Source organism: Phyllobates terribilis, unplaced genomic scaffold (assembly GCF_046119375.1).
Source record: "Phyllobates terribilis strain yellow unplaced genomic scaffold, ASM4611937v1 Scaffold_7__3_contigs__length_470593459, whole genome shotgun sequence".
NCBI lineage: Eukaryota > Metazoa > Chordata > Amphibia > Anura > Dendrobatidae > Phyllobates > Phyllobates terribilis.
The window spans coordinates 93,724,976-93,751,343 of NW_027362767.1; the positions used below are offsets into that span (position 1 = coordinate 93,724,976).

Consider the following 26,368-nt stretch of genomic DNA (forward strand, 5'->3'; position numbering starts at 1 on the left):
GTGAATGGGGTCACATTGCTATCCTTAGAGTACTGCGACAAGCAATTCCCCAAAAATTGGACCAAGTTGGATTTTTTTTGACTTGCTTGTCGTTGTGCTCAAAAATTCAAAAGTGTAAGGCACCAGATGTTCTCCTCCAAGGGATCTCTTTATTGGTTACCGCATACAAAAGATAAAAGATACATAAAACATTTCAGCCGCAAGACATTCATCACATTGCTTGTCATGGTACATTATATGTCGTAGTGCGACCTTATTCACCTGCATTATGCTATGATATAGTAACAACACATCTTTGGCCAAAGTGTGGCCTTATTTTGGCATTTAAAGCAAATTGTTTTTTTTTTAAATACATAAACAATAGCCCAGAAGGCTGACTACCCCTCGTCTTGGCACTATAGGGTAGAATTTATCAAATGCAAAACCTTATTTAAGTATCACGCCCACCACATGCTTTTGCTATGATGTATGTGTCCCTTAGAGGCTGACACAGAAAACAGTGGGTATTATACAAGTTTGGTGTGAGAAATTTTCTTGGCAATCACTGATTATAATATACCCCAAGTTTTACTTTACAGTTGTGCTCAAAAGTTTGCATACCCCGGCAGAATTTGTCCTTTCTTGGCCTTGTTTCAGAGAATAATAATGATAACAAAATAACTTTTTCTCCACTCATGGTTATTGGTTGGGTGAAGCCATTTATTGTCAAACTACTGTGTTTTCTCTTTTTAAATCTTAATAACAACCAAAAACATCCAAATGACCCTGATCAAAAGTTCACATACTCTGGTGATTTTGGCCTGATAACATGCATAGAAGTTGACACAAATGGGTTTGAATGGCTACTAAAGGTAACATCCTCACCTATGACCTGTTTGCTTGTAATCAGTGTGTGTGCATAAAAGCTGAGCGAGTTTCTGGTTTCTAGACAGACTCTTGCATCTTTCATCCAGCCACTGACGTTTGTGGATTGTGAGTCATAGGGAAAGCAAAAGAATTGTCAACGGATCTAGTTGAACTGTATAACACAGGAAAGGGATACAAAAAGATATCCAAGGAATTGATAATGCCAGTCAGCAGCGTTCAAACTGTGATTAACAAATGGAAACTCAGGGGCTCTGTAAAAATCAAACCACGGTCAGGTAGACCAACAAGAATTTTGGCCACAATAGCCAGGAAAATTGTTCGCATGCAAAGAAAAACCCACAAATAACATCAGCTGAAATTCAGGACTCTCTGAAATTCAGGACTCTCTGAAAACTAGCAATGTGGCTATTTCAAGATGCACAATAAGGAGGCACTTGAAGAAAAATGGGCTGCATGGTCGAGTCGCAAGAAGAAAGCATTTACTGCGCAAATGCCACAAAGTATCTCACCTACAGTACAGACCAGAAGTTTGGACACACCTTCTCATTTAAAGATTTTTCAGTATTTTCATGACTTTGAAAATTGTACATTCACACTGAAGGCATCAAAACTATGAATTAACACATGTGGATTTATATACTTAACAAAAAAGTGTGAAACAACTGAAAATATGTCTTATATTCTAGGTTCTTCAAAGTAGCCACCTTTTGCTTTGATGACTGCTTTGCACACTCTTGGCATTCTCTTGATGAGCTTCAAGAGGTAGTCACCGGAAATGGTTTTCAGTTCACAGGTGTGCCCTGTCAGGTTTAATAAGTGGGATTTCTTGCCTTATAAATGGGGTTGGGACCATCAGTTGTGTTGTGCAGAAGTCTGGTTGTACAGCTGATAGTCCTACTGATTAGACTGTTAGAATTTGTATTATGGCAAGAAAAAAGCAGCTAAGTAAAGAAAAAGGAGTGGCCATCATTACTTTAAGAAATGAAGGTCAGTCAGTGCGAAAAATTGGGAAAACTTTGAAAGTGTCCCCAAGTGCAGTTGCAAAAACCATCAAGCGCTACAAAGAAACTGGCTCACATGAGGACCGCCCCAGGAAAGGAAGACCAAGAGTCACCTCTGTTTCTGAGGATAAGTTTATCCGAGTCACCAGCCTGAGAAATCACAGGTTAACAGAAGCTCAGATTAGAGACCAGGTCAATGCCACATTGAGTTCTAGCAGCAGACACATCTCTTCAACAACTGTTAAGAGGAGACTTTGTGCAGCAGGCCTTCATGGTAAAATAGCTGCTAGGAAATCACTGCTGAGGACAGGCAACAAGCAGAAGAGACTTGTTTGAGCTAAAGAACACAAGAAATGGACATTAGACCAGTGGAAATCTGTGCTTTGGTCTGATGAGTCCAAATTTGAGATCTTTGGTTCCAGCCACCATGTCTTTGTGCGACGCAGAAAAGGTGAACGGATGGACTCTACATGCCTGGTTCCCACCGTGAAGCATGGAGGAGGAGATGTGATGGTGTGGGGGTGCTTTGCTGGTGACACTGTTGGGGATTTATTCAAAACTGAAGGCATACTGAACCAGCATGGCTACCACAGCATCTTGCAGCGGCATGCTATTCCATCCGGTTAGCGTTTAGTTGGACCATCATTTATTTTTCAACAGGACAATGACCCCAAACACACCTCCAGGAAGTGTAAGGGCTATTTGACCAAGAAAGAGAGTGATGGGGTGCTACGCCAGATGACCTGGCCTCCACAGTCACCAGATCTGAACCCAATGTAGATGGTTTGGGGTGAGCTCACACGCAGAGTGAAGGCAAAAGGGCCAACAAGTGCTAAGCATCTCTGGGAACTCCTTCAAGATTGTTGGAAGACCATTTCCGGTGACTACCTCTTGAAGCTCATCAAGAGAATGCCAAGAGTGTGCAAAGCAGTCATCAAAGCAAAAGGTGGCTACTTTGAAGAACCTAGAATATAAGACATATTTTCAGTTGTTTCACACTTTTTTGTTAAGTATATAATTCCACATGTGTTAACTCATAGTTTTGATGCCTTCAGTGTGAATGTACAATTTTCATAGTCATGAAAATACAGAAAAATCTTTAAATGAGAAGGTGTGTCCAAACTTTTGGTCTGTACTGTACAATACACCAAACAGCACAGAGACAAGCCTCCAAACTTTTGGAACAAGGTAATTTGGAGTTATGAGCCCAAAATTGAACTTTTTGTCTACAACCATAAACATTACATTTGGAGAGAGGTCAACAAGGCCCATGATGAAAGGAACACCATTCGTACTGTAAAGCACAGAGGTGGATCGCTGATGATTTGGGGATGTGTGAGCTACAAAGGCACAGGAAACTTGGTAAAAGTTGAAGGAAAGATGAATGCAGCATGTTATCAGCAAATACTGTAGGCAAATTTGCACTCATCAGCCAGGAAGCTGCGCATGGGACGTACTTGGACATTCCAACATGACAACAATCCAAAACAAAAGGCCAAGTCGACCTGTCATTGGCTACAGCAGAACAAAGTGAAGGTTCTGGAGTGGCCATCTCAGTCTCCTGACCTCAATATCATTGAGCCACTCTGGGGAGATCTCTAGCATGCAGTTCATGCTAGACAGCCCAGGAATTTACAGGAACTGGAGGCTTGTTGCCAAAAAAGAATGGGCAGCTTTACCATCTGAGTAAACAAAGAACCTCATCCACAACTACCACAAAATACTTCAAGCTGTCATTGATGTTAAAGGGGGCAATACACGGTATTAAGAACTGGGGTATGTAAACTTTTGATCAGGGTCATTTGGATGTTTTTGGTTGTCATTAAGATTTAAAAAGAGAAAAAACACCCAACCAATAACCATGAGTGGAGGAAAAGTTTTTTTTTTTGTTATCATTCATATTCTCTGAAACAAGGCCAAGAAAGCAAAAATTCTGCCAGGGTATGTAAACTTTTGAGCACAACTGTATATTAGAAGGTTGTGAATATTATGATTTATCATTGATGTACTTTCTCATATGTAAAAATAAATAAATAAAAAATAAAAATGTCAGCTTGCATTGTTTGCGGTCATTCTCTGTTGATTTCCTTACTGTCAGAAAGAATTGAATTCACAGCTGTCTTAAATAATGTTAGCATCGTTATTTGGAGAGCACAAAACTGACAAATCTTCTTTCGAATAAGAAACATAAAAATACTAAAATGTCAACCGAGGATAATGAACCCTGGAGAGATTTGGACAAAGGGAATGAACCAGGAATAAATGAGCTGTGGTGAATGAAATCATACTCTGCTGAAATCTTTAAAATCCAGCAATTAACCCCATACTTCCACCGCACTTATAATAATACCGAAGGATTTTGGATGCTGGGATCTGGGCTCCTTTATGTTGGTGCATCATACTATGTAAAAACAAAAGTATTCTAGTAAAACACACATTACTCTAATCACCTAAACACAGACAGCACTGACCTGTGCCCAACAAAAGAAGCCCCTGGCAAGCAGTTTCAAAGGGAATCTATCAGTAGGATCAACCCTCCTAAGCCACCAATATGTGCATGTAGGTCATAGGAAGCTGAATAAAATGATACCTTGATATCTGCAATCCGATGTGTTATTATAGAGAAATCCACATTTTTCTTAATATGTAAATGAGCTGTTAAGATCTATGGGCCAGACCTAGATCAGCATGAGACTCCGCCTCCAGGGCTTCTTTTTTTTATAAAAGGAGGCATTATCAGTGTGAGACATGTAGATCAGGAGAGCAGACTGTGAGTCATTACATGTCTCACACTGGTAACGCCCCCTTTAATATAGACTCCGGAGGCGGAGTCTCAGGGAGATCTATGTCTGGCCCATAGATCTTAACAGCATTTACATATTAAGAAAAACCTGGATTAATATATTGGATTGCAAATATTAAAGTATCATTTTATTCAGCTTCCTATGACCTGCATGCCCATATAGACGCTTAGGAGGGTTGACCCTACTGGCGGATTTCCTTTAACTGGTTGGGGAATATTTTCGTAGCAGGACATTTCCATTAGGGGATGAGTCAGTGGGAATGTAATATTACATGGTGCTCAAGAGAAAGTGGGTTGGAATAACTACGTTTTATGTGCCCGAAATACTGCTAATTTGTGCTAAAAAAAAATCCTTCATTCTTTGCACCACATTAATTATGTGCTTATGACACAATTTAACACACTCGACAAGGGGTTGTGGCCTATCTGAAGTGAAGAAAGGAATGTGGTCTAAATTCTCATCCTGTGTGCTGAAATTGTTCCAAAATATAAACGTAGATTAGATTTATCAACCTGCCTAAGCCACTCTGATAAATATGGTGTATTTTTATACAGTCTGATGTAAATTTGGTTTGCACTATGTATAGTTGTAGTAAATCAGTGTTTGCATCTTTTGCTCAGGCTAAAAAAGTGGATTCTAAGTAGACACTTCATTGGTAAAATTAGTGATCCAAGACTACCATTGAGATCCAGAATGAAAGGAATCTGTAGAGCTTAAAGGGTTAAATTCTTTACTGCAGGCGCACACTGCTCCTAGCCTCCGGCTTTCTGTTTTGCAGGGGCAGTGCACTCCTGAATATCAACATTTAAGGCTGGCAGCATGGCCAGGCTGCTGGCACGAACTGTGAACTGTCCCTTGCTGCAAGCAGAGGCAGTTTTATCTCCGCATCATGTGAGAAGCGCAGGTGGACTGATGATGAGATGGTGAGATCCCTGACGAGACTCTCAAGCATAGAAGCTGTATGTTGGTCATGCTGCTTACCTAGGTAACCAGCCACTCAGACTGCAAAGTGGCCGGTAGCCTAGGCAACTAAACTGGACACTAGAACTAAAAATCCCTTTGTTCTTGAGGGTGGAGAAGATTTTTAATGAGAAGGACATTGTTTGCTTTTAAAATTACTTTGCAATTTAACTCTTTTGCCATTACTTAGCAAAACCTGCACCATTAATTGAGCTTTTTCATAAAAAAGGTTTCAGTGGGTTTTATCAAAAACTGGGTCAGTCGTACCTGCAAATTTCCAATGTGATTGGTCCAGTGCACAGCTCTGTTCGCTTGTCTGTGTTCCGGATGGGTGCAGGAGCTACATTTTATTGCATACATTATTCCACTCAGGCCATGGATCCATGTGGAAACATGCCCATATGCAAAACTATATTGGCTATAGCCGGTCCGTGTGCTGTCCATATGTGGACATGGACAACACACAGACCGAAAACAAGGTCGTATGAATAAGCCCTTATGGAAATGCAAAATTTGAGCCCTCTATTGCATGGTCACTGTAGAAATCAGTGGCATGCCTAGATCACAGAATTCACCAATGTGACGTGTTTATGCACATCTCTTGACTAGATTAGCCTTAATGTAGCACGTTCCTCCTATTTCAGCTTCTAAATACACATGGATCATGTTCGCCATGACAACAAGTAAATAGATATTCCTTGTAAAAAGCTTGAGCCTTCTATTCAGTTATAAAACAAGTCATTAAAACATGCACAGAAAATGGCCAATGTACCAGCAACTAAACCATTAACAGCTCGTGCAAATCACAAGGTGTTCATTTACAACTCATGGCCGCCGCTGCCCAGTTCTACTAGACGTAGAACATGCTGTTTGTTTCAGGTCACTGGTTTAATAAGAAAACAAAGTGACTTGTGCACTATTTGCAAAAAATAACTTTTGGCTTTAGTCTTACCTGAATGTATTCTGTGAGTGAATTAAATATTTGTTTAGTCACAGCCAGAGACTTTGAAAAGTTGTGCTGCCCAGATTCATCAATCACTTCTTTGCCTGAGTAGTACCAGTAGAAGTCACTGATAGATTCCTGCAGAGAAAGCAGATTAGCTGAGCATAAGAAACCCATTCCGCTGAGGCACTGGAGCTATTGTATGATAGTATTTAATAATATTATTATTGTTCAGAGAAAGGAAACAATCAAGATTCAAAAACAGATTGTACGGTCTATTCAGTAATTCCTAAAGCAGAGAAGGTCCCAGGGTTCAGCTAATATACAAATACCTTTAACTATTGTATTAGTAGAGCTCCACAGGCGGAATAGCTACAAAGGACTATTAATTCAGACGTCAACTATTTTTTTTCAAAATTGGAAGGCGAAAGTTTTAGCAGCGTGTAGTTTTTAGGTAGAAAATTCTGTGCTGATTAATTGCTTAATGCAACAAACAAGAAGAAGTCCCCTGTGCAAGAACAGAATATAGGCCTTTTGCGGTCCAATAGTTCATCATAATGCCCCCTTTTTATGTGTCTGTGACAGAATAAGCTTCTTTTTTTGGAGATGTTTTTCTAACACAATGCTCCAAATATTCTGCATAAATATTTTGGATGTCTTCAGCCACTCCTAGGTGAAGCTCACTTAAGGTTTTCTTACGGACTTTAATATGGAAATGGTATTCTTTAAGTGCCCCCCCTAAAGGAGCCTGCAGGGAAGCATAGCTCTATCTACTAAAGCTAGTGAGCGGATACTGATCACCTACCATATCTAAAGGATAGGTCTGGTCACTAGGGTCCCACCGCTGGAACCCCCAGTGAACACAGCAACAGGGGTCCTGTGTCTCCTAATTGATTAAAACGATGCTTGAGTACGTACACTGCCACTGCACTCGAGGGCTATAAGCCTGACAGAGAAAGCTGAGCACTGTACCCCACTATATTATCAAGATTTCATGATTGATGAGGCTCCCAGCGACATATAACCTATCTTTTGGATAATGGTTTTAAGAAATAGTTCAGTACAAAATTTTATTTCCATTCCACTTGTGTTCAATGGTGGAGTTTAGTCGAAAGGCATAGTCAATCTCTGGCCTTAACCTTGATTTCTAATTTTTTTTTTTTTAGATTCGATTTATTTTGTGTGGGATCTTTGCTGGTGATTGTTGCCTGAAGAAATACTTCCAAGAGTGCCATAATGGGAAATTACTGGACACTCAAAATTTCCCATCAATTTTAAACACTGGGCTCAATGACTATTGTCTTCCTGACCATTGTTCTTGTCAGCATTGGTTTAAGCCACGGACACTGTGAGAAGTACAACCTATAATTGCAGCTATAACATATTTGGACATTGGTGGGATCGGTCTGCCTATAACTCCAAGATGTAATTGGGCCTAAAGAAGCACAATTACGTAATATGACATTACATCTGTCCAAATGGAATTTCTTATTTTTAATAGTGTTATATAAATGTGGAAGAAGCGAACACATATAGAGCGGCAATTTTGTAAAATTCTCTACTTTAAAATGAGTCTGTACGATTTTAAAGCAGCAGTGCATTATGGTTGAGATTTGTAGACAGAGATGTAGAAAGAGAAAAATAATTAATAAGTTGCTTGGTTGCTGGGTTTTGTGTCTGTTTTTCGTTGCTGCTCCCCTTGTCCTATTCTGGAAGTAATTTTTTAGCCTTATTTACTGCATCAAGCCTACTCATTATAGGGTTAACGGAAATCAAGATCACATTTCTGATGCTAAACAGTAGCAGATGTAAAATATTCCCCATGCATTATACAGGGAATCAAATTCCCATTGTATGAGCTGAGGCCAAACCACAATAAACCTGTTGATTAAACATACTGGAGCACAGCAGCTTTACCAGAGATTTCTCCGCTCGCTCGTATTTGTTCTATTTTCTGACTGCTTTGTATTTTTCTTTCTCTCAGTAAAAGCCTGTAATATATTTTGTATTTAATTCTAAGGTTATATGGAGCCCGTATGTGGCACACACTGTTATCAGCCGCAGGTTAAGAGTGTACACATCGCTACGTGACTGTATAAAGGAACCATATAAAGGCAGATTTTTCACGGTCTGCTGGACATCTGCACAACATGGGACTCACAGTGTTACCATCAGGTCACTAGAAGGAAGCTTTCCAAAATTAAAAAAAATACTAAACTCTTATGAGAAAAAGAAAATAATTCTGGTTACCTGCAGCCGTAGAAGGTAATCCACCGTGCTAATGATAATGTTCACTGTTGTCGTATTACCCATTTGGGTTCTCAGGAAGTTCTGAAAGTCTGAAGACAAAAACAAATTTTATTTGTAGTTTGCGATAAAAAGAAAACAACATTGTCAGCGGAAAAAATAACTAATGTGCAATAATATGTATACCCACAGAAATCGTGCATATTTTGTATATAATACAAGTCTTGTTGCAATTCTGCCAGGGTCATAGCTTTAGGGAGTGCAGAGGAAACATTTGCGCTCCTGACCACATTAGTGGATCCACATAATACAAATAAATAGCACATGGTAGGTAAATCTCTCATCACAAATTTTGTGTTGCGCCCTGGAGTTTCAGATTATTTCACTGGTTTCTCATCAAAATCAATGACTATCAAAATACTCTTGGCATTACAGGAAATTTTTGGCTTATCTCACCGTTGTTGTGTCCTTCACACAGTAGCTGCAGGAACCTGAAGAGGTCTCTTGTAAATTCATCATTCTGTAAAACCTTTTCACCTTGGAAAGACAACCAATTTCATCACATGCTCACAAGCATTGTATTACAAATACCAATATCCGGACGTCATAGTCAGCATAATTTGTAAGATAATGGAACATCGAAGAAGATGATCTAGACTGTTACATCAGCCTTTATATTATAGACATTTTTATAAAAAAAGCAGAGGTCCACCTTTGGTGACAATATATACAGGGTAGTCCAAAAGTAGGTGGCCAGAAAATAATAACATTTATTTTGATTTATATATAAAATTATATTTACTAACTGTAATGCAGCGACTTGCTGGCATTACGGTAATGGTCCAGGATGTGTTTTACCTGACTATGTACCTTCCCCCTCAGGTGACATGTCACATGACTGTGACATAGCACAGGTCCTGTGCGCACAGAATGTCTGTCTGATCACATGACTGTGACATCAGCAAGGTCCTGTCAGTATGTGTGTGTGTGCACGGGATGCATATATAAACCCTGCTTGATGGGAGACAGGTGTGTTCTGTGAGAGAGGCGTAAGGCCTGTTCCCGTGTGTGTGGGACACCGACCATGTGAGGCCTAGTGAGTGAAGCCTGGCAGCCTGAAAGGCAGAGCCTGGATCCTGTGTGGATGCTAGTGGCCTTGGAAGGCAGAGGCTTGAGTAAGAGTCCTGAAAGGCAGAGCCTGGATCCTGTGTGGATGTCAGTGGCCTTTGAGGGAACGACGGCTGGAGACCCCTACCTGGGAAGCCGCAAAGCCACAGTGGTGGCGGAGTAATGGACTGAGACAGCTAAACCCGGCAAAGGTAATACCCTGTGTTATATGGACATTAATATGGACATTGCTATTTTATTACCTTGCTGAAGGCTGTTACTTGGGCCTGTCTGCTACTTGAGAGACTCCCGGATGTTAAGTGTGTAAACATGCCGGTGGTGGACTAAGATGGACTGTGTGAACTGTGGTTTATGAAGTAATAAACTGCTGAGCATTGTTTAAAAACGGAAAGACATTGCACGTGTGCATTGATTGTCGCAGCGAAGCGAGTGTTCCCCATTATGATGACTAGTGCTGCCTTGCATAACACAAGCATAACATTGACAATTACATTTTATTCTGAACAATAATACAAAAGCCCTTAAATTTTATCAACACAGATGCTCAAACTGTTTTCCATTACAATTTGCACAGCTTTGAAGCCTCTTACGCTTCGACAAACTTTTTTGCACAAGTCTCTTTGGGTATTAATTTCTTGAAATGCATCTCTTATGTAATTTTTCAAATCTCTGACACTTTTTGGTTTTCGACTATAAACTTTGTCCTTGAGTACTCCCCAAAAGAAAAAATCCATTGGGGTCAAATCTGGTGAACGTGCCGACCAATCAAGTGGGCCTCTTCAGCCAATCCATTTATTAGGAAATGTTTCATCAAGATACTCGCGGACCACTCTTGAATAATGTGGAGGGGTCCCATCTTGTTGGAAATAAAGGTCATTTGAATTAGGCTGTTGCTGTAACTGGGGAACAACTTGATTCATTAGAATTTCCCAGCCAGTTTCACTTTACACCATGTTTGATAAATCTCCCCCTTCATAACCTTATTACACTTTCTGTCCACCTACTTTTGGACCACCCTGTATGTATGCGTCTATGTGGAAATACACACACACACACACACACACACACACACACACACACACACACACACACACATACATGTATGTATTATTATTTTTTAATTAAATTTTTTTTTTTTTTAAATGTATAGTGAAATGCATATATTTGGGTCTAATCATTTTTCCAATTGGGTTTCATTGAAAATTTTGCTGGGATATGGTCATAAATCAGCTGAGTGGGGCTTTGACAAAAGACAATTAAAAGAATTACAAATTCCCCACCAGACCATTGTGATGAGCTGACTGACAGATTCTTTGTGAACTTATTCTGCAGCCAGCAATAGACAGTGCAACACAGAGACTATAGAAGGCAAACTGTGCTAAATTTTCAAGTCTTGTTTTTCTCTGAAGAGGCAATTTGCATATTAAATTTCCCAGAGGAGCATTGCATGGCGGATAAGCCTCCTTACCTTGGCATGCCAGAGCTGGTATGTCACTCTCCACAAGGAGAAACGTTACCCCTTAGACCTCAGTCCAGAGCTTCTCACCTAGCCCAATCAGTTCTCATACTTTGCACTGATGAGGGTCAACAGCCCGAAACACAGTGTCTGCAAATTGAGATTCTGATTTGGCTATTATCCTATCATATTGCACGACTCGTTAAAGGGTTGATTTTGACTTGTAGGATTGTTGCTTCCAATATGTGGCGCTATAGAGTTCAAGTCCTCTTTTTCTCTGAAGAGACAATTTGTATATTAAATTTTTAATGAAACCCAATTGAAAACTTAGGTTTAGCCCCAATTACATGCATTTAAAGAGGTTGTCCACTACTTTATTATTGATATTGATTACCTATCCTTAGGATAGTTCATAAATGTATGATCAGTCAGGGTCCGACACCTGGCACCCCCAACGATCAGCTGTTCTGGTTGTCGGCGGCGACCCCTGTCACGCTGGAAATGTTCAATTGCGGAACTGCTCAGTCTGCTGATAGTGGCCATGGCTGGGTACTGCACATCTGCCTCTGCCTCTTATTGATTTGAATAGGAGGTGGATGTGCAGTACCCTGCCGCGCACACTATCTGTAGCCAGAGCAGCTCCGCAATTGAGCAATTCTTGCCGGTGGCTGCCGTCGCCGACAATGAGAACAGCTGATCAGCGGGGGTGCCGGGTGTCAGACCCTGATCGATCAAACATTTATGACCTGTCCTAAAGATACGTCACATTGATAAAGTAGTGGACAACCTCTGTAAGTAATTGAATAGTATTTGAGGCAAGATTTTGGATAGGATGCTGGTTACAAAATTCAGCCATAGGACTATACTTTCAAACTGAACAGATCTACACAGAACAGAGTATAACTAAATATTGTAATTAGGTGAGTGACATAGCATGTTCCAGACACAGCACAGTAAAGTATCCAATGATAAAGATTAGAGTTAAGCAATTTGATCTGGTACAGTATTAGGTCCGGTCGACCGTGGCACTCAGCCTTTTGTGCCCGGCATCCTTGGTCGCACTAGCACTTCTGAGGCCCCATGATGTCTAGTCACTAGGTCCCCCACAACATCATAAAGTGCGCTGCCAATACACTGCAGGACATAGTAGGTGCACAAGGATGCTGAATGCAGAAGTGAAGAGCAGCTGTCTCGGAGGACCGAACTGGAAGCAACACTATGGCAGCATGAATCATGTTGCTCATTTCTAATTGCAATCAGTCACCTTCGTGAGCTACCACTGATTGTGAGTCAAGCAATGCAATATTTTCCCTGTGGAGGCACTGCAGGAAAAACAATAGCAATGTATTTGGTCCTCATGTTACCAGTTGATTACAAGGGTTCTACAGGAGCACCAAAATATGCTCCACATCCACAATGTGTAAACACAACCGGAAGATTACAGGTCCCATGAAATTGCACCTCCATGGGACCTGTAATCTTCACAGTTGTGTTTACACATCATGGCCGGGGTGTGTTTTTTCTGCTGCAGATTTCTGAAGTTGTGGCAAGTATGCATTAATTTTGAATATTGCAAGAAAAACAATGCGTTTTTACTACAATTTCAGAAAACCACTGCGAAAAATTGCCATGCGGCCAATTTGTGTGAAAGTAGCCTACATTGTACTAATTACACGTGTTACATTCCCATTTTTCATAGTGGACAATAAAAATAGTTTATGTCTATAGCCACTACATGAGCTGAATATTTTTTACAATTACATTCCCTAAGAGAGGTGAAGTAACTAATGTACATGAAGACAGTAATGCAACAAAAGATCTTGCAAAAGGTAAGAACAGAATAATTAGAGATGAGCAGATAACTAATTAATGTCTGCAGGCGTATGCTGATAAGATGAAAGCTGGCCTGCTATTTTATCTAGTGCGAGCATGCTTCCATCAGCACGTTTTATATATTGTAACAAATGCCTGAGATGAAAAGTAATTAAGAACACATTTATCTGAAGTTAAAGTATTACATACCTCGTTCCCGGACAATGACTGCAAATCAGAAGAATAAAGGAAGAGGGAAAAATATAGGTTTGAGAATATGTCAGAATATGACAGCATACAGTTCAGTGACATGCACAAAGTAAATTATAATGGATTCTTTACATGCCATGTGATGTGAAAGTAAAATCAGGATCTGTCCCAAAACTCTCTGATTTAAAATGAACTGGTTCATGTTCACTGCCTATAGTAAAGTGGTTTATGAACCTGATGTCAGGGAGCCAATTCTTTCTGTCTAACTAATTTCTTCTAGAACTTAAGTCTTAAGGTAAATTGTATTATGTTAAGTTATACTACTGGTTAACAAGGTGAAATCCTAAGTGGGTCTCTGGGGGCTAGATGAAGTAGGGTCAAAACGCGTGTCGGGGTCTGAGGTGGAGGCCGATGTGGTGACATATTCTATTTTTATTTTTGGGTATGTCTGACTACAATGCTTCTTTATCTCTTTACTCATTTTGTGTATTACATTGCACTAAATTTCTGTAGATCTGACTTTCACAATTTCATTGTAATTAACTTTGTGGATATACATACATACTATCCCTTGTATTGTCTTCCGGTCTCATACTTTGCATCTCTCATCAGCCTCCCCATGCATTTATTGCTTCTTGATTTAAATTATTACCTTTTAATTTTTATTGCATAGTTGTCCACCTCAATAAAATATTTATTGTTTATATACATTTGTTTGATTACTGATTATTATGGAGTAACACATATGATATTTTAGAAAACAACAAAAAGTCTGGAATTAATCTTGGACTAACAGACTATGTGGGCAAAACTGCGATATCAGAATGACACAGATTGCAACTTGACTTAACCTAAAAGCTGTGTGATTGGTAAATTATCTGTGTCATTCTGTGGCTATGAATAATGAAGCTGTTTTTATCAAAAGTCAATTTGAAAATGACATTGATCTTGATGTCAGCATGGTTTTTATCAAAGTGTGTCCTCAACATGGGGACCCAATCTTTAGTGAATTTGAACATACAGTACAGACCAAAAGTTTGGACACACCTTCTCATTTAAAGATTTTTCTGTATTTTCATGACTATGAAAATTGTACATTCACACTGAAGGCATCAAAACAATGAATTAACACATGTGGAATTATATACTTAACAAAAAAGTGTGAAACAACTGAAAATATGTCTTATATTCTAGGTTCTTCAAAGTAGCCACCTTTTGCTTTGATGACTGCTTTGCACATTCTTGGCATTCTCTTGATGAGCTTCAAGAGGTAGTCACCGGAAATGGTCTTCCAACAATCTTGAAGGAGTTCCCAGAGATGCTTAGCACTTGTTGGCCCTTTTGCCTTCACTCTGTGGTCCAGCTCACCCCAAACCATCTTGATTGGGTTCAGGTCTGGTGACTGTGATGGGGTGCTACGCCAGATGACCTGGCCTCCAATCTCCTTCTTGGTCAAATAGCCCTTACACAGCCTGGAGGTGTGTTTGGGGTCATTGTCCTGTTGAAAAATAAATGATGGTCCAACTAAACACAAACTGGATGGAATAGCATGCCACTGCAAGATGCTGTGGTAGCCATGCTGGTTCAGTATGCCTTCAATTTTGAATAAATCCGAACAGTGTCACCAGCAAAGCACCCCCACACCATCACACCTCTTCCTCCATGCTTCAAGGTGGGAACCAGGCATGTAGAGTCCATCCGTTCACCTTTTATGCGTCGAACAAAGACACGGTGGTTGGAACCAAAGATCTCAAATTTGGACTCATCAGACCAAACAACAGATTTCCACTGGTCTAATGTCCATTCCTTATGTTCTTTAGCCCAAACAAGTCTCTTCTGCTTGTTGCCGGTCCTTAGCAGTGGTTTCCTAGCAGCTATTTTACCATGAAGGCCTGCTGCACAAAGTCTCCTCTTAACAGTTGTTGTAGAGATGTGTCTGCTGCTAGAACTCTGTGTGGCATTGACCTGGTCTCTAATCTGAGCTGCTGTTAACCTGCGATTTCTGAGGCTGGTGACTCGGATAAACTTTTCCTCAGAAGCAGAGGTGACTCTTGGTCTTCCTTTCCTGGGGCGACCCTCATGTGAGCTAGTTTCTTTGTAACGCTTGATGGTTTTTGCAACTGCACTTGGGGACACATTCAAAGTTTGCCCATTTTTTCGGACTGACTGACCTTCATTTCTTAAAGTAATGATGGCCACTCATTTTTCTTTACTTAGCTGCTTTTTTATTGCCATAATACAAATTCTAACAGTCTATTCAGTAGGACTAGCAGCTGTGTATCCACCTGACTTCTGCACAACACACTGATGGTCCCAACCCCATTTATAAGCCAAGAAATCCCACTTATTAAACCTGACAGGGCACACCTGTGAAGTGAAAACCATTTCCGGTGACTACCTCTTGAAGCTCATCAAGAAAATGGCAAGAGAGTGCAAAGCAGTCATCAAAGCAAAAGGTGGCTATTTTGAAGAACCTAGAATATAAGACATATTTTCAGTTGTTTCACGCTTTTTTTGTTAAGTATATAATTCCACATGTGTTAATTCATAGTTTTGATGCCTTCAGTGTGAATGTACAATTTTCAAAGTCATGAAAATACAGAAAAATCTTTAAATGAGAAGGTGTGTCCAAACTTTTGGTCTGTATTGTATGCAGCTGGATTAGTCCTCAGAAGGACTGTTAGTTCAGATGGATATATATATATATATGTTGTGGAATACCTATACTAACTATAAACAAGCAAATCTCTCCCTGAATCAGCAGCAGCTCTCCCTACTCTGCCTGTTTCCGGGGTAAACTGTGACAAGCATAGCGCCACCAGGTGTTATATAGACCTGATGACGCTGTGTGGCCAGCCAAACACTGTAATGCCCACAACCAACATGGCTATGGCATTACAGTGCGTGGCAAGCAATCCCAGCATGTTCATTGGCGCTCTAAAGAGCGCCAAACATGCAGGGCGGGGACCCGATCTCCTGCCCGAGCAACCTGGAAATACTCGGCGAGCTTCTCGAGTACCGTGATGCTTGGGCGAGTACCGAGTAGTGGCAAGCACGTTCGCTCATCACTAATGAGAACTATTATCCAAAAATGAAGAAAACAGTGGTAAACCTTCCCAATAGTGGCTGACTGTCACGTGTGTGTCAGATGTGACAGACAGTCGCCCTGCAATTGGTTGCAGAATATCTCTGAGTTTGACATTACAGACACCTTCTTATATCTGTCTCACGCTAGGACCCAGCGACCCAGAGGCTACCTCCCTCCTGCTAATTGACACCCAGGCCTGGGTGTTTAAATACTTTCTGTTTGCTACGGGGAGGTGGCGGTGATATTCACATGTTCCCTTGTGAAGGCTTGGAGCTATTGCAGTCTGCTTACTTCCTCTTTGGTGCTAGGAGGACATGTGGTGTAATTTCTCTGAAGTCAGGTCAAGCTAAGTTACTTTTCCCTGTGTTTGTCTCCCTTGTTGCCTTTAGTTGTTAGTGGGGACTGACTAGTGCTCATTCCCCCCTTCCCTATCCAGGGTCAAGCGCTAGGGAAATACAGGGCTTAGGTTCCTGTGCAGCGATTGGTCACCAATATAGGGACGATAGGGGGAGACAGGGTGATATCAAATCACCTTAGGTGGTCTCCACCCCCCTTTCCCTAGTGTCAGGGCTCCCTTCCCCTCTTCCCTCCGTGTTGCACTTAGTCTTTCCTACACCTTGCGTGACACTGACCTACCAAAATTTCACCAAGCGCTCATCAAAACATATAAAGAACTGAAGAACTCTCTTGAATCAGTGAAGTTATGAGGAAAACATTAAAAATGACTCTATAAGACAAAATAAATCTTTATTTGCAAAAAAACCGCACAATCTTTTATCAGCTGCATTGCGTCTTTACTTGTGTTGTTTTTATTTTATATTAAAATTTGTTGGATGATCTGAAACATTTAAATGTGCCAAAAATAGAAAAAATTCTGGAGAGGGTCTGACACCTTTTTCACAGCACGGAATGATTTTGCTGAAAATTATTAATTTTTTAAAGTTTGGTCACAATGAAGAGGCCTACAACATGCTTAACATTAGTTTGACAATTAAATCTAAGTGTTCCGGAGATTATACTTACGTGTTCCTTCTTCTGTGACCATTCCAAGGCCTTCTGCTTTATTCTGTCTTTCAAATGCATTTAAGTCAAGAACACTGAATAAAAAAACAAACCAAATGAGAATGATCTTTATATCAAACCATTGAATGTCTCAGAGGGATCTTTGTAATATTAGTGAAGACTACAGGGCTGACCTTGCTCTTGCTAAGCCATGTACTGTAAGAGCGTGGGTTCAAGTAGAGTCTTGTAACGTGACTCACAGAAACATGGTTGCATTTCAACACTAACAAAGCTTTATGGCTTTATTTTTTGTACTCAGCAATTGACAATAGCGGCATTGCATTTCTCAAGGACAAAGCATAAGTATCTATGTGAAAATCATAGGAATGTAATTACCTGCATGACATCATTAGGCCAGACAAGCTTTGGAAAAATCCAGCATCCTTTTTCTCTTTAAGGTAATCTAACATTTTCTGTAAAAAGTGGGACATTAGTGTTCTGCACCTTAGAAATTCACAAATAGATTATTAATGCTTTTGACAAACTTATTTAGTGGCAAAAAGGGCGTTCCAGCTTTTGGTAAAATAACCAATTTTTATTTCATTATTAAAATTCCATTCCAAAGGAAACAATAAAAGAGCAGGGGGGTGGAAGAAAAAGGATGCGAGATTGCATTTGAAATGCGTCGCTTGTTCTTCCATCCCCCTGCTTTTTTTTTTTTGTTTCCTTTGGAATGGAATTTTAATGATGAAATAAAAACTGGATATTTCACCAGAAGCTGAAACGCCCTTTTTGCCACCTTTTATCCACACACGTATGATCAGACGTGGTTCTGCGCATACTAGACTCTATTTATCCACAGTGAGCTGGTTTCCCTTTCTTTTTGTTTGTTTTTTTTGCACAAAATTACACAAATTTTCACAGTTGACCTTGTTTACACCTATCTGTTTTTTTTCCCTGGTGTAACAGTGAAATAACTGTTTTTAAGCACAACAAAAAGCCAGATAAAAATTCCCGGAATAAAGGAAAACCTGACCTTCCAAGCAATGGTTTAAGAAAAAACCTCATAATGGCTCCGTGGGAGTAGGGTTAGAATATACGTTTGGTGAAATGTCAGGGCCACCTCTCTTTTATTCCAAGCAAAAGCACAAGATTGTACAATCTACTCACAGGGCATTTCATTTAACTAAAAGAGCAAGGAAAGCAATGAGTATATTACCTGTTGCACAACAGTATTTCCACCATTCAGAATTGCAATTCCAAGTTTTAGCGTCTCTACAACCATGGAGCCCATTTCACCTGTATAGGAAATGAGATCTAATTGTCAGGAAACAGTTTCATGACAGTGAAATATGAAGGCTTTCTTAAAGTTCTAGATAAATAAAAAAAAAAAGTTTAGATTTGTGCGTGTGTATAGTAAGGACCTCAAGGATTGCAACTACAGAAGTGGGAATATTGGTTGACTTATGCATGTCCATTCTGGGGACTAAATGGATACAAAATACAGTATATGAATAACATATGTAATAGACTGTGCCCAAACATTTCTCCACACTTCAATCCAGCCATGACTGCAGTGAACACCATAATACAGCCCATTTGAACCCTTTTAAGCATGCCCCTCATTACAAAAACTTTTCTCTTAATTATTCATTATCAATCCTCTTATGATTGATAGCACCAAGTGGTCCATAAATCTCCTAAACATCATATTTTCTTCTTGTTGTGACTTACAAAACAGATCCCAAAATGGTGCAATATAGAAATATAAAGTGATTCCCACTTAATTTTTTATAATAATATACAAAAGAAAATCAACATAATTAATATAAAAAGGGTAAGCAAAAAGGCAAGAAATGTAGTTGGGTGACAAATAAACCCATTCTACACATACAGGGAAGACGAGCATTTTCACACAATTCTCTTTTAAGCTCTGTTATATCATGAACCCCAGATTTATAGGACATGGATAGTACATTTTGCTTCTGATTTGATTTGCCTTCAAAGTAATTTTCTACCCTTTATAGTCGTGTTGTTGTTAGAACAAGATTTTCTGCTATTCTTTTCACTCCTTAGTGACAAAGCCAAAATTTTCAAATCTGACATATGTCACATTATGTGCCAATAACTCTGGAATATTTTAACATATCTTAGTGATTTTGAAATTAGATTTTTTTTATGACACATTGTACATTATGTTAACGGTTATTTATTGTGCTTTGTTTATAAATCGCCATCATATTCCGCAGCGCTTTACAGACTTAATCATCACTGTCCCCAATGGGGCTCACAATTTATATTCCCTATCACTATGTCTTTGAAGTGTGGGAGGAAACGGAGAACCCGGAGGAAACCCACGCAAATACGGGGAGCTCAATTTTTCTGATAGACCTCTGAATCTCCAGCATAGACATAATGTAAGGTTGCATCAATGCTATCACTAGAATTTGCATGAAAGCCTATGGCTGTGGTATTACTGAATTCAATGCATACACATTATGCAGTAAGCTCCGTCTAGTGGTGGCAGTCAGTATGTTGTTTCTTAAAGGAACCTGCAAGTCAATTCATGCTGCCCAAACTACAGGCAGCATGGATCAAAGCATGGCAACCTGATTGCCACCCAGTATATATAATTCAAATATAGTTTGGAGATCCGGCTGGCTTTTTCCAGTGCATCTGAAGTTGATTGACAGGTCTCCTGTAAAGTACACACATGGGAGAGACCTGTCAATAACCTGGGATGGTGCAGGGAAAAACTGTCTGGGGGTGCCTACCGTCTTACATGAGACTGATGTCACCCACCCTTTTCTCTGGTGCGTTTCTTCTCTGTCCAGATTGTGCTCTGTGTTGGTTTGCGCCTGGCTGCACTATGTATGGTTTCCATTGGATTTTAGTAACTTCATAATTGAAATACTGATGGCCTAAAATGTCCCCTTCCTTCCTTTTTCTTCCTATAACTTGATGTTTTATTGGACGTTATACTTATATTCTATGATATATTGATGCTGATATTGTCCTGGTTACTCTTTTTTTTTTCTATTTTTGCAATTGAAAATGATTTAACCTTTCAATAAAAATAGAATTTTGAGAAACTGTCTGGGGGTGGCACTGGACTAGTTTTGTCCCTGGCTGAATCTTCAAACTATATTTTCTCTGAAACAGCACAGGATTTCAGAGAAAAATATACCTGGCTGCAATCGTGTACTTTGGCTCTGATTCATGCAGCCCATAGTTTGGGTAGTGTATTAATCAACTGACAGATTATATCTATGCAGGGAACAAATGTGCAAAAAAATAGAGTTATTACCACTACTAGGTCACATTTGATTATTCAGAATACATCACCTATTTAGATAATAAGTCCAATGTTTAGAACAGAAGAATGTAAAGGAGAAAGAAGTATTATTACCTTTACTTGCACTAATCATCTGCAAAACCATCTCAGCAGCCCCCCTTTCGTGAAGACGAGCCTGCTGATACAAGGTCTTTTGTTTTTCCATTTCTTTCTCCTATAAACAGACAAGAGAAATGTGAAATGAATTTGTTCTCGTTGACACATCCAGGGAGACCTATGGATAATTTAGCATACTATGTAACTGATTGTATCTGCTGGGGATTGTACTGCAGCAGCGATGAAACATTACTGTAATTATCCTACAGAAGAAATAACATTATACTTAAACAGTCCAGAACACAGACATCGAAATCAACATTAAAAGACATAAATATCTTACTTCAAACGTCTTCTCTTTTTCCTCATCTTCCTCTTCATTTTGACAGCTCTGCAATTGGAAGGAGCAGAAGATGAACATTGGCTACAGCATATGATGGGGGTCACATAGTTTTGATTGATCCCTAATGACAGAACTTTCAGAGGAAACGTAACCTCATTTGAAACCAGGATATAGAGGTTCCTTGAACAGTATGCTGCAGTATATACAGTTGAAACCAGAAGTTTCCATACACTATATAAAAAGACACATATGCATGTTTTTCTCAGTATATGACATGTAATCAGAATAAACCTTTCCTGTTTTAGGTCAATTAGGATTACCATGAGTTTTAATATTTTCCAAATGCCAGAATAATGAGTGAGCGAATGTTTTAAGGCATTTTTATTACTTACTGCAAAGTCAAGAGTTTACATACATTTCATTGGTATTTGGTACCATTGCCTTTAAACTGAATGACTTGGGTCAAACGTTTGGGATATCCTTCCACAAGCTTCTCACAATAGTTGGTCGGAATGTGGGCTTTTTCCTCCAGACAAAACTGGTGTAACTGATCCAAGTTTGTAGGTCATCTCGTTCGCACCTGCCTTTTCAGCTTTGCCCATAAATTTTGAATAGGATTGAGATCAGGGCTTTGTGATGGCCACTCCAAAGCATGGACATTGTTATTCTTAAGCCACTTTGTTACCATTTTGGACGAAGGCATCCCCAGCCGAAACGCGTGTAGGGTAGAGGGTGGTGTGCGAGCACGAGGCTTTGGCTCCAGTCCTACATTGTGAGTATGTGACCCACACGTGGGATTTGCTGGTAGACTGCAGATTCTGTCATTTTTCTCCATGATAGTTGCATTTACATCTGACTTTTATTTTGACACACATGTAATTATCATTCCCCCTCCCCCTTTTCCCTTTTGGGGATATTAGTTGTAGATCTGGACTGGTACATCTGCAGCTAGCTTGCTAGATATAATGATTAGTACTTGTACCTATTTATGATATCCTTTCAGCGCCCACACTGTCAATTTCTACATAGACTTTGAATAATACTTACCTCTGCTTGAGTTACCTTTGGTTGGGGCAATTTCGCTGGTCACATGTTCTATTCATATTACCGTGATATTACTCAAGTTCTCTTGTCAAACCACAATTACATTACATCCCCAAGGGTTTAATATTGGGATGGTTTTGACATGCTGTTTATTAAGATATTTAGATACCTGTGACCTGAATTAATTAACCCCACCTTTTCCATTGACCTTCTATTACTGGATATATAGATTCATGATCTGCATTTTTTTCTGTATAAGTGTTACTCATTAGGTTGCTCTTTGTCTATGCTAGCCGTTCGTCCTTGCTCGCACATATGTTTCCCTCCTCTTGTGTTTTTATATTCTTATGGTGATCCATTTGTGTTTCCTTTTTTGCTAATAAAGTATATAAATTTTCTATTATTGGATGTTTTTTCGAAGTTTTTTCTTTTCTTTGCAAAGTCAAAAGTTTACATACACTAAGATTACTATGCCTTTAAACAATTCTGGACTGCCCATATGATTATGTCATGTGTTTGGAAGCTTCTGATAGTTTTTTTGGCAACATCTGAGTTAATTATAGACACACCTGTGGATGTATTTTAATGCACACCTGAAACACACTGCTTCTTTGTGTAGCATCATGGTAAAGTCTAAAGAAATCAGCCAAGTTATCAGGAAGAGAATTGTGGACTTGCACAAGTCTGGCTCATCCTTGGGTACAATTTCCAGATACCTGAAGGTGCTTCGTTCATCTGTACAAACAATTATATGCAAGTACAAACAAGATGGGAATGTACAGCCATCATACCGCTCAGGAAGGAGACTGGTTCTGTGTCCCAGAGATGAACGTGCTTTGGTCCGACATGTGCTTATCAACCCAATGACAAAAGCAAAAGACCTTGTGAAGATGATGGCGGAAGCTGGTAAGATTGTGTCAATATACACAGTGAAACGAGTACAGTATCAACATGAGCTGAAAGGCCACTCAGCCAGGAAGAAGCCATTACTCCAAAAGAAACATAAAAAAGTCAGATTAATGTTTGCAGATGCACACAGGAACAAAGACCTTAATGTTTGGAGACATGTCCATTGGTCTGATGAAACTGAAATTGAACTTTTTGGGCATAATGACCATCGTTACGATTGGAGGAAAAAGGGAGAAGCTTGGAAGCCTAAAAACACCATCCCAACTGTGAAACACGGAGGTAGCAGCATCATGTTTTGGGGTTGTTTTGCTGCAGGAGGGACTGGTGTACTTGACAAAATAGATGGCATCATGAGAAAAGAAGATTATGTGGCAATACTGAAGCAACATCTCAAGATATTCAGGAAGTTAAAGCTTGGGTGGAAATGGGTCTTCCAAATAGACAATGACCCGAAGCATACTGCCAAAATGGTAACAAAGTGGCTTAAGGATAACAAAGTCAATGTTTTGGAGAGGCCATCAAAAAGTCCTGACCTCAATCCTATTGAAAATTTATGGGCAAAGCTGCGACCTACAAACCTGGATCACTTACACCAGTTTTGTCAGGAGGAATGGGCCCAAATTCCAATCAACTATTGTGAGAAGCTTGTTGAAGGATATCCCAAACGTTTGACCCAAGTCATTCAGTTTAAAGGCAATGGTACCAAATACTAATGAAATGTATATAAACTTTTGACTTTGCAGTAAGTAATAAAAATGCCTCAAAACATTCTCTCTCATTGTTCTGGCATTTGCCAAATATTAAAAATGATGGTAATCCTAATTGACCTAAAACAGGAAAGGTTTATTCTGATTTCATGTCATATACTGAGAGAAAAACATGCATATGTGTCTGTTTATATAGTGTATGTAAACTTCTGGTTTCAACTGTAGATGATAGCTATACATCCAAAATATCAGGTTAGTGCAAAGACAATCAATGTGCTAAAAGGATGGACGCCAAAGATAGGGAAGAAGGCAGAGAAAATAGTGTAGGTTAACGGTAATAAGACAAATACCAGTATAAAAACACTGTAGAGTCTAACAGTCTATAAAATGTATCTGTCACCAGGTTTTTGCCACCTAATCTGAGAGCAGCATAATGTAGAGACAGAGACCCTGATTCAAGTGATGTGTCACTTACTGGGCTACTTGCTGTAGATTTGATAAAATCACTGTTTTATCAGCAGGAGATTATCCTTAAATAACTAGTAAGCATGAACGCTTTATAACCCCACCCCCAAACACAGTTTGGCAGCTTTCTACCTATGCACAGTATACACAGAAAGATGACAATCAGTGGTGTAGGTAGGCTTATATAGAGCTCAGCATTCAGAGAACTGCTAGATCTGCAGCAGATCAAACTTTTTATCAAACCTACAGCACGCAGCTGAGTAAATGACATCACTAGAACCAGGGTCATGGCTCCTACATCATGCTGCTCTCAGATGAAGCAAATCTGGTTACAGATTCCCTTTAAGATTGGTCAGTATTGCTAGACTATTAAAGATCGAAATATTCAAGGATCCATATAAATTTTATGCTCGGTTTATCCAAAAGAAGGTAAAAAGAAAACCTAATCCGTGTGAGGTACAGAGGTTCTATAGCCAAGTTTGTCAACAGCAGAATTTGTCACTTGGTACACTCATTCTGACCATATGACTGGTTAATCAGTGGTTTTACCCTGGACTACATGTAAACATATGGGATCTTGCAGTCTCCCATATGGATAGTTGCTTATTTGTCCTAATGTGAAGAGGATGCTATGCCCAAAAACAAAAATGTAGATTTTTAAGTTGTAGTACAATTACTTTATGACTATGTGCCCACGATGCAGAAATGAAGCAGAAAATTTCTGCTTCATTTCTGCAAGTAAAAACGCATGCGGAATTCCGCACGCGTTTATCCCGCGATTTCCACATGCGGAATTGCCTTGCATTTTTTAATGCATTGCAAAAGGCAATTCCGCTTGCGGAAACGCAAAATTAATGAACATGCTGCGGATTTTTGAACGCGGCATAAACGCTGAGGAAAAATCCGCAGCGTGGGCATTGATCTTGCGGAATCCCCTTGGGGACCATGGGGTGCGGATTACCTAGCGTTTAACAAGCGTTTACTTGCTCACAGAGTAGTTTGATGTATCTATGCCTGTACTCTTGTGTCACACCAACCGTGGCTGGACTGTCCCTCCAGAGAGCCTAAGGAGCCTCAGTCCAAGGTAACATCCATAAAGTGTATTAAGTGAATATATTAGACTAAAGCTGTGGCATGGCTTGTTTAGGTCTGACTGAACCAAATGCAATGCTGTACCACTGTTTACAATGAATGGTAATACATACTGGGTGAAATTTGAGCAATGATAGATAAACGGTGTAAATTAAGGTTCCTACTGAGTGATATTTGCATTCCTTATAGCACCGCTAGTTTAGATCTTTTGATAAGATCTACAGGAAAAAAACAACACAGATATGTTTTAGGACTCCTGAGGAGCAACAATTTGCAATGAAATACAAACAGTACTCACGCTAATGCCAAAAAGAGTTACATGTACGTTCCATAAGACTGTAGGTGAACTTACTTATGGCAGTACACATACTGTACATGCTATAATAATACTGTCATCTTCATTATATCTAACTCTTTATGGATTATTAATGCCATAGGCTTACCTGAAGTCCTATGTAAAACCTCAGTCAGGGGCCTCTCATACAGCCAAATCAGATCTCATACTTCACACTGAGGAGGGGCAACACCCCAAAACCGGTGTCTGAAAATTGAGATTCTGGTTTGGCTTTTATCCTTAATCATGTGGCAAGGCTCGTTAAAGGGTCGATATTGACTTTTAGGATTGCTACATCCAATAATTGGCACTAGAGTTTAAGTCCTCTTCCTCTCTAAAGAGACAATTTGCATATTTAATTTCCCACAGGAGCATTGCACAGCCTATAAGTCTCCTTACCCTGGTATGCCAGGCATGTCACTCTCCATAAGGAGAAATGTTACCCCTTAGACTCCAGTCAGAGGCCTTGCATACAGTCAAATCAAATCTCCTGCTTTGCACTGATGACGCGCAACACCTTAAAACACGTCTGCAAATTGAGAATCTGTTTGACTTTTATTCTAAT

General features: G+C 39.7%; 1 protein-coding gene across 10 annotated transcripts in view; it reads right to left on the reverse strand.

Annotated features, from left to right (window-relative positions):
• Positions 1-26,368, reverse strand: part of RYR3 (ryanodine receptor 3) — a 786,940-nt gene that overhangs the window by 105,457 nt on the left and 655,115 nt on the right. For all 10 annotated transcript variants that reach the window (XM_073638993.1, XM_073639000.1, XM_073639001.1 and 7 more), the window contains 9 exons: positions 21,253-21,300; positions 20,928-21,027; positions 18,738-18,817; positions 17,915-17,991; positions 17,540-17,613; positions 13,429-13,446; positions 9,279-9,359; positions 8,826-8,914; positions 6,585-6,713 (listed from right to left, as the gene is read on the reverse strand). In XM_073638993.1, coding sequence (XP_073495094.1) covers positions 6,585-6,713; positions 8,826-8,914; positions 9,279-9,359; positions 13,429-13,446; positions 17,540-17,613; positions 17,915-17,991; positions 18,738-18,817; positions 20,928-21,027; positions 21,253-21,300 — 696 coding nt within the window. The remainder of the gene's footprint in view (positions 1-6,584; positions 6,714-8,825; positions 8,915-9,278; positions 9,360-13,428; positions 13,447-17,539; positions 17,614-17,914; positions 17,992-18,737; positions 18,818-20,927; positions 21,028-21,252; positions 21,301-26,368) is intronic.